The 8,466-nt window shown below is 37.7% G+C and overlaps 1 protein-coding gene across 1 annotated transcript; it reads right to left on the bottom strand.

Moving 5' to 3' along the window:
- Positions 1 to 268: 268 nt before the first annotated feature.
- Positions 269 to 8,075, bottom strand: LOC120291914 (TMV resistance protein N-like). Its single transcript, XM_039309720.1, has 6 exons — positions 8,017 to 8,075; positions 7,278 to 7,877; positions 4,568 to 5,720; positions 3,698 to 3,979; positions 439 to 2,093; positions 269 to 335 (listed from the first exon to the last, which is right to left on the bottom strand). The coding sequence occupies exons 1-6, from the start codon at positions 8,073 to 8,075 to the stop codon at positions 269 to 271; spliced, it is 3,816 nt and encodes a 1,271-aa protein (XP_039165654.1).
- Positions 8,076 to 8,466: the final 391 nt, after the last annotated feature.

Genomic DNA, 8,466 nt, shown 5'->3' with positions numbered 1-8,466 from the left:
TCAAATTTATTTCCGTTCTTTTCTTCACCCGCCAAACGAACTCTTCGAAACATAGCGTAAGAATCTAATCGAATGTACTTGAGTAATTTCGTGCAATAGCTTGCATAGTGACTTTGAAATTTTATGGTGGTAAAGTTCAATTGAATGACTAATTACCTACTAACTTAGAAGGTAAACTACGATTAATCAAAATAGCAGCATTACCTGTTAGATTTCAGGTCGAACCCTTTCATATCAGCGACCTTTCTTAGAGCGTTTCCACATTCCTTCATTTCGTCGTCACAATAGCGCTTGTTCTTCCATTCAAGTCCTCTTCTGTATAATTTGCCTTTAAGCTTAACATAATCAATATCCACATCATAGAAAATGGGCAGGATCCTTTTCTTCCCATTTGACTGCGACGTGCTTTTTATCATCTGAGCTAGTTCATGGAGACACCAGCGACTAGAAGCATATATCTTAGATAAAAATGGTATATAGATATAAGAGTCGCTGAGTGCTAGTTCATGCTCTCTAGAAATTCCATCAACAGAACTGAATCTGTCATTGTCCATAAAAACCGAAATTCGGTTACGATCCAGATTCTTGTAAAGGTAATCGACAATGCTATAACCAGTGTTTAGTTCTCGAAAACGCAAAAACACGTCGTATACAGGTATATTGCAAGAAAGCCAGGTTGGTGTTGAGACCTCCCGCATTCTTTCTATGACAGTGCAACGACGATGATCCAACTCCAAGCTTTCTAAGCCCTTGACGCCCTCAATCACTGTTATTTTTTCACAAGCATCTATCTTAATGTGCTGTAATTTATCTAACTTTGATAAATTAGGTAACATTTCTATCTTATTACAATGGGAAATACGTAAGTCCCGCAAGGATTGCAGTTCTGCCAAATCTTGAATCTCAACCAGCTTTTCCAGACTGCTCAGATAAAAGTGCTCTAGGTTCTCCAGGAGCGACAAACCATATATTTTCTTGAGATCTTTGCATTTACTTAGTTTCAACTCCTTCAAATGCTTTATGTCTTGAGAGATAGAGAAGTCTGGCATTTGATAACCAATGACCCACAGAATCGACAACTTTTCTAGGTTTGAAAGAGGTGGCATTTCATTGATGCCGCTAAATTTCAAGGTAGTCAAACCAGACGGAAGCGGATGGATCGGTTGTTTTACTGGCGAATTGACCGTCCAAGTTGAACCAGGTGCCCCTTTTGAATCAGTTATTCTAGATAATTCCAAATACTCTAAACTGACGAGGCTTGAGAGGTCGGGGATAAATGGGAATTGACCAGCTTGCATGTGAAGGTGTGTTAAATTAGAGGGAAGATCTGGTACTTCTACAAGGCAACTTGAACCCAATTCAAGTTTTTGGAGAGAAGAGAGGCAACCTAGCACTGTAGGGAATCTAGATACATGAGTATATGATAAGTCCAATATCCTCAAATGGAATAGCTTCCCAATTTCCTCTAGGTTTTCCTCTATCAGATCCCAACATTTTTTGGCACTTAACTCTTCGAGCATCTCCACCTGTCCAATAGTAAGAGGAAACTTTCTTATCTCTGTAAAATTAATCCTCATCACCCTTAGTTTCTTTAGGTTTCCAATGCAATCGGGTAGTTGAACAACTCCTGACTTTGATAAATCCAACTCAGCCAACATTTGCAATTGTCCAATAGAGCGTGGAAGTTCCTTTATCTTAACACACCCACATAAAGATAAATGTGTAAGCTTCACCAATTGTCCAATAGAATCTGGTAGTTTGCTAATTTCAGGGTGCTCGTCTAATATAAGACTTGACAAAGATTCCAGTTTGCCAAATGTCTCCGGAAGCTTGAAGGGTTGAAAATTTTGGGGCATGATAATCTCCTCCAAAGATTGTAGAGAACCAAATTCTTCAGGCAACTCCCGAAGACACCTACATCCCTTGATATTCAAAGTTTCTAGGCGTTCTAGCTTACCAATGGAGTGGTCAATTGTGGTCAACTTGACACACCGAGCAAGAATTAAAATCTCCAAAGTCATGAATATAGAGAAGTCAGGTGTCCTTCTTAATTGTATGCAACCAGTCAAATCTAAAACCTTCAATTTGTCCATCTGTAGAAAAAAGTTGAAGTAAAAACATAAATGAGAAACGTCAACACATATCGCCACATTATTCATAAGCTAAGTGTTCGTAAGTCATTACTTATGATAATCTAGGGTACTTTGGATATCCCAAGTTTTTTGGGATGTAACAAATAACCCCTGCACTTTAAATTTTTTAAATAAGGGTTAATATCATGAAAAATCTCAAACTAATACACTTGTAATAAATTTACCCCAAATTAATTTTTTGACCACGAAAGATCCCAAACTAGTATATATGTGACAAATTTATCTTAAACTAATTTTTTTGACAACCAAAAACCCCAAAATGATATATTTGTGACAAATGTACCATTTGTTAAATTGGATCAATACCACAAGAATACAACTATGATAAATAAAGAGTAAAATCTCAAAATGATATACTAATTAACTGTCATGTGTTATCCAACTCAACCATTTGACACTAAAATTTAATGAAAATTAAGATAGAGTAAATTTATCACAATTATATCAATTAGTGGTAGATTTTTTAAATGTATACCAAATTAGGGTTTTTGGTAATCAAAAAATTATTTTGAGATAAATTTATCAAATGTGTATCAGTTTGGGATTTTTCACAATATTGACCTTCTTAAAAAAGAATTCCCAACCTAAGGGTGTTTTTTTTATAAAAAAAAAAATGGAGTTAGGCCCCTGTTAGGAGTCAAATTTATACCGTGCGGAAAATACAAAGTAACCATCCCAACTTTTACTTCATTTCACATCCTTTATTTCCAAAACATGTGGTGTGTGTCCTAGAACAAAACTCCATAACCAAAAGACTAAAGTATCCTCGTCACCAAATTACAAAAAATTCTAATTTCCAAATCACCCACAAGCTTCAAAATACCAAAACCCTTTTTTTCCCCATAATCTTCAACATCACCGCAGTCAACCCGCGTCTCCCTCTTATGCCAAGTGTAATGTAAAGCCTAATAAAAGTTACAAACATGTAGTGATGAAAAATTACCAAAACAATCAAAAACCTATTGCAATACTGGGTGGTGATCAAGTGTTGAAATTGTCGTAAAAAAAGAGATGTATCGTGCAAGGCTGAACCAAAGGAACACCAATGCCAGCTCTTCCCTTCTTAAGAAAAGGTGAAGGCCGTCTAAATTTCAACTAAAGGTCTTCAGACTAGCCATGAAGCATCCAAAGTTCAAACTCCGAAGTAGGCGAGTTTTCAACTCCTAAAAAACAAGGCGATGGCGGATGCTTGGATAGTAACATGGACTGGTGAGCACAGGTGCTGATTTGTGCTAGTACGGATTGTACGATATCATATTTATCCGTGGCTCGATTACTAAGGCAGTCTGTAGTGAATGGAGGAAATATAGAACAACAATGGTACTCTGCTTGTGATATCATTTACTGGGATGATGTGCTGATGCCATGTTATTGTATAGCTTCCTCTTCTTTCTTTTCAAACGTGTTTACTTGGTTGAAGTCGATTTTAGATGTTAGACTAACACAAAAATTTTTAGATCAGGGGAGCACACCACTGATGTGCACGATGCATTGAATGATCCATAAAGATGGAATAAAGATGAATAGAGTAAGGCATATCATACCTGGATACGGTTCCACCCATCCCAATCGTCTTTGATATTGCTTCTTGAAAGGTCTAGCACAATCAAATTAGCGAAATGAAAACTCCCCTCATAAAATTCCATTTGTGTAATTTCCCAAGAAAACCATCTTAGCTCCGAAAGAAGATTTTCAAAGTTGCCGAAGAAATTAATGCCTTTTGCTTGAAGGAATCTTAGATTTGGTAGAGCAGCTAATTCTTCACATGCAATGCTGCGGCTGCAGCCATTGAAAGTCAGGCTTAATGCCACCATATCTTCATTCCTCTGCATATGGCAGACACAATATTGAGCATGCGGCATATGGTACAGAGCCAGAAAAGAGAGGACCTAGAAGCACGGTAACAGTTTCGCCAATAGTTGGGCTTGCCACATAAACTTTCCAGAACAATGGCACTCTTTTTCCCAACAAGTAGTTGTTTCCTCCTCTTCTACATAATCTAGTTTTCGAGTTTAAATGTATCATATTTTCGAGTTTCTACTTTTCGGGAAATATAATTTCCATATTAATTCAACCTCTTATTAGATTGTTCTAAATAATCGGGGTTGAAAATAATTTTAAAATTCTTGATTAAGCAAATTTTTTTTCATTTTACTTGGATCACACGTAAACTGTATAAACTAGATACAAGAAAATAAAGCCAACTGTCAGGCAATCTCTTTTGGCTCTCTTCAAACTTTGAGACCTTTGACCAGAAGGTTTGACAGAGAGACGCAACCCCCGCAAGACAAAGCGACGTTAAACAAAGTTATCTATTGAATGCATATTTAACCAAATTGCTGCTTTAAATGGGAAAGAAAATTTCAAAGAATTTCTTGGACCAAATATTTTCAAACATGTGCAGTTCTATTTACCTTTTTTCCCTCCAATAGTTTCAGGGCATCCTCACGTATCCACACCCTAGAAAACTTGTGAGGATATACTTGACGAACAATGTGCCTTCCAAAGTCACGAACTTGGTCATGCATCCAAAATCTATTATCATCTCTAATTTTGATCAAGGACCTTTGAGAGAGAACCCTCATTGCAATGCTAGGAAAGTATCCACAATCCTTCCACATGATAACCGGATATGTTCTGTCAGTATTAATGAAAAAGCAGGCTATATCCAAAAATACTTCTTGGTGCTTATCCTCTAGTCGTTCATAACTTATCATTAATGTATTTTGGACATCCTCAAAAGGACCTTCCTTTAACTTCTTGAGCGTCTCGTCCCATATTTCTCTTTTATCCAAATGCCCCAAATCTTTGCCCCAGTCAAAAAGATTGGACCCTATCACCACGATGGCTAAAGGAAGCATGCCCACTGCACGAACAATTTCGCTTGAACAAGCATCATATTCTTCCACAACAGAGTCACTTTTGAATGCATGTTTATAAAATAGATGAAGTGCTAAATCAAATCTCATTCCTTGAACTTCATAACATGAAAATTCTTTGGGTTGGTTGAGGATCTCTTTATTGGATGAGCCCACTTGAGTCATCAGAATGCTTTTGTCCCTAGTTGTGATAATGATTCTGCTACCAGAACAAAACCAATCAGATTTTCCAGCTGCTAGTTTTTCAAGTTGCTCTTTATTGTCTATATCATCAAGAACTATGAGTAATTCTTTATTACTCAGTGATTTTTTTATCATCTTGATCCCACCATCAACATCTTTAATTTGGTTAGCAATCCCATGACCGGCCAAATCTATTAAGAGCTTTTTCTGCAATTCTAAAAGACCACCATGAGATTGGGATGATGCTCGAACGTCTTCAAGGAAACTACAACGTTCAAAGTGAGAAGATAGTTTGTTGAACATGACTTTGGCAAGAGTTGTTTTTCCAACACCACCCATGCCGTGGATACCAACAAAACGTACACCACCAGAGCCCACATCCAACAATTTCATTATGGCTTCCATCTGAGCATTATCTTCAACCAAATTATCAGTCACAATCACGTGTCTTGTATTAAGGTTACAGCAAACCACCTCAACGATCGATTCAATTTGTTCTCCTTGGCTAGCAAAGCATGAAAATTTCGTTTCAGTCAAAGACATGATAGACTCCGGAACTCCAGGGAACATGTGAATACATAACTCAGCTATTTCAACAACTTAAACAAATGGAAATCAATCATTATAATTAGTTGAACTGGAAATTTTTGGGTACAGGTTGGGTTTTACAAAGTTTTTGCGGGTTTGAAAAAGTACACCTTCACCCACGCCTCATTTTCCTTTGTAGGGTTCTCTAGCACAGTTTTAGTCTAGACTCCATTACCTTCTAATGTAATGCCACATTGATATAAGTATGAAAATTTGGGGACACAAAGCTTCTTCCAAAGAAAAAGTGCAGGAAAATTTCCCTCTGCAAGAGCCTTCTTCCACCGCTTCAATCCACTAGGTAGGGGTGTCGAATGAACCGAAAAACCGAACCGAACCGAACCAAAAAATTCGGTTTTTTCGGTTCGGTTTTCATTCGGTTCGGTTTTCATTAAAAACTGAAATTTTTCGGTTCGGTTCGGTTCTTCGGTTCGGTTTTTATCGGTTAACCGAACTGAACCGAACCAACAAATAAAAGTGGAGAAATCTAAGTTTAACAGAAAAAAAAACGAAAACCGAAAACCAAAGGTTAAAAACTGAAAAACCGAATCAACAAATACAAATCGAACTTTCGGTTCGGTTTGTATTCGGTTCGGTTCTGTTCCGGTTTGGTTCGGAAGATTTTTTTAACGGTTCGGTTCGGTTCGGTTTGGTTCGGAAGATTTTTTAACGGTTCGGTTCGGTTCAGTTTTTTTTTTCAAAAACCGAACCGAACCGAACCGTTGACACCCCTACCACTAGGGCCGAACTTCTTGTGCATGGAGATGCTTGTCCGTAGATATTGGTTTTGAGTTAACATTACCACTTCCGTATAAATCTTGAATATATATATTCTTTTCACAGTGTGATTTCTTCATATTATGTCAACGATTTCTTTTCATTAAATAATAATTATAATATTTCATAACAGGGAATTTTAGTAAAATCTTTTGAACGTCCCATTTTTCCATAGATGCATCGCATGTGCACTTTTATAATGTTAATATGCACGCTTTTTAGGAAAAATTCTAATCATGTCTTGGTATAATTTTAAAATTGCAATACTCATATTAATTCAACAATTTCACACAAGTTAGTCACTGCACAAGATTTGTGATTACCAGAGGATGTGAGAATTACAGAAAATGGCACTATTTCCACTATACTTATTGGGGTAATACGGTTAAGTAAAATAGTTGATTAAGTAAAAAGTTGGTCTTACCTGTCGGGTCATATTGGCTTAACCCGACATGAATTGGAAAACTGCCTTGTTTGGGTTGGGTTTGACCCGATTTGTTGTGCTTTAAAAAAATTCAGCCATTTTCCAATTTCTGTTGTGGGTTCTCAGTTGTTTTACTCTGGCTTTCATTAACTTCTATAGCAAATCTTAAATAAAAATGTCCAAATGCTTTATATCTGGGAATTTTGAGGGACAAACTTTCATTCAATCAAATGTAAATACTATGCATATTAACCATAAAAAGTTGAGGAAATTTACCCTTTGCCTTTAAGATCCCATCCCTTTATATGTGCAACCTTAACAAGGGCATTTTCCCACTGCTTCAAATTATCGGAACCAAACTTCTTCTTGTGCCTGGGCATGACTTTACTATACAACTTGGTCTTAAGCTTAACATCGTCAGGATCCACATCGTAGAAGATGGGAAGTATCTCTTTCTTTCCATTTGATGTTGAGGTGCATTCTACCATATGCGCAACCTCACGGAGACACCATGAACTATTAGCATAACCCCTAGAGAAGATAGGTATATAGATTCGAGACTTGTCAAGTGCTTTCAAAAGCTCTCCACCAATTTCTTTACCGACTCGGAGTTCTTCGTTGTCAACAAAAACGTGGATTCCAGCATCTCTCAAGCGATGGTAGAGGCAATTGGTGAACCCATTGCGAGTATCTGGTCCCCGGAAACTCAGGAACACATCATACTCTTCGCAAGACAGATTATCGGCTCTTGAGGTTGACTCAGAGTCCCTCCTTAACGCCTCCTCCTCTTCTCCAGACCCATTGTCCGTTCTCGTGGGTGACTCCGAGTCCCTACCTCTCCTCGATTTCGTGAGACAAAAATTACAGACTTGTAACCTGAACGAGACGTAAAATAAGGAGTGTGAACTGAACAAGCAGGCTGAATTGTATCAAACATTGACAGAAGCAAAATTTTGTTTCATTGTGCATTATCAGTCAACAAGAGATCGAAAAGAAGCGGAGTTAGAGCACTTACACTCTTTCTACAGTCAAGGCGAGGTTGGTGATTAGAGCCTGAACTCCATTGGATCCCATCGGTGGGCCGATCCTCTCAGATGTATTCACCCGAAGAAGAGAAGCGTTCTGTGAAAAGAGCAAATTGGGACGGTTCAGTGAAGGGAGACTATAACTTCTCAAGTTGACGAAGAGGAGGCGGACGGAGATCGAGAGGAGTCGACAATAGGAGGGCAAGGGCAAAGTCCTGGGGGAAAAATTATAACCCAATATTACCAGCTCATGTACGACGCACGTGGTCCAACACTAGTAGAAGTAAACAACAGATACTTGAAAATTAAAAAAGGAAAAATCCAGCAAACAAATAAAACAAGAAAACGGAAAGGAGCAAAATTGAAATTTCGAGAGAAATTTAACAGAATATTGCATGTTTTAACGGGATTAAAGGTGACATTGGCTAGATTGGTCTCAA

Source organism: Eucalyptus grandis, chromosome 3 (assembly GCF_016545825.1).
Source record: "Eucalyptus grandis isolate ANBG69807.140 chromosome 3, ASM1654582v1, whole genome shotgun sequence".
Classification (NCBI taxonomy): domain Eukaryota; kingdom Viridiplantae; phylum Streptophyta; class Magnoliopsida; order Myrtales; family Myrtaceae; genus Eucalyptus; species Eucalyptus grandis.
Note: the sequence above shows the minus strand (reverse complement) of the source record. Positions and strands in the feature narration are given on the sequence as shown.

Excerpts from the sequence above, each read along its gene's own strand:
- LOC120291914 (XM_039309720.1), bottom strand. The coding sequence starts at position 8,075 with ATGGGATCCAATGGAGTTCAGGCTCTAATCACCAACCTCGCCTTGACT. Across the intron at positions 7,878-8,016 it reads GCCTTGACTGTAGAAAGAGT|GTTACAAGTCTGTAATTTTT; the intron begins GTAAGTGCTCTA and ends CGTCTCGTTCAG. Across the intron at positions 5,721-7,277 it reads TGGGATCTTAAAGGCAAAGG|CCAAGGAGAACAAATTGAAT; the intron begins GTAAATTTCCTC and ends ATGCTTTGCTAG.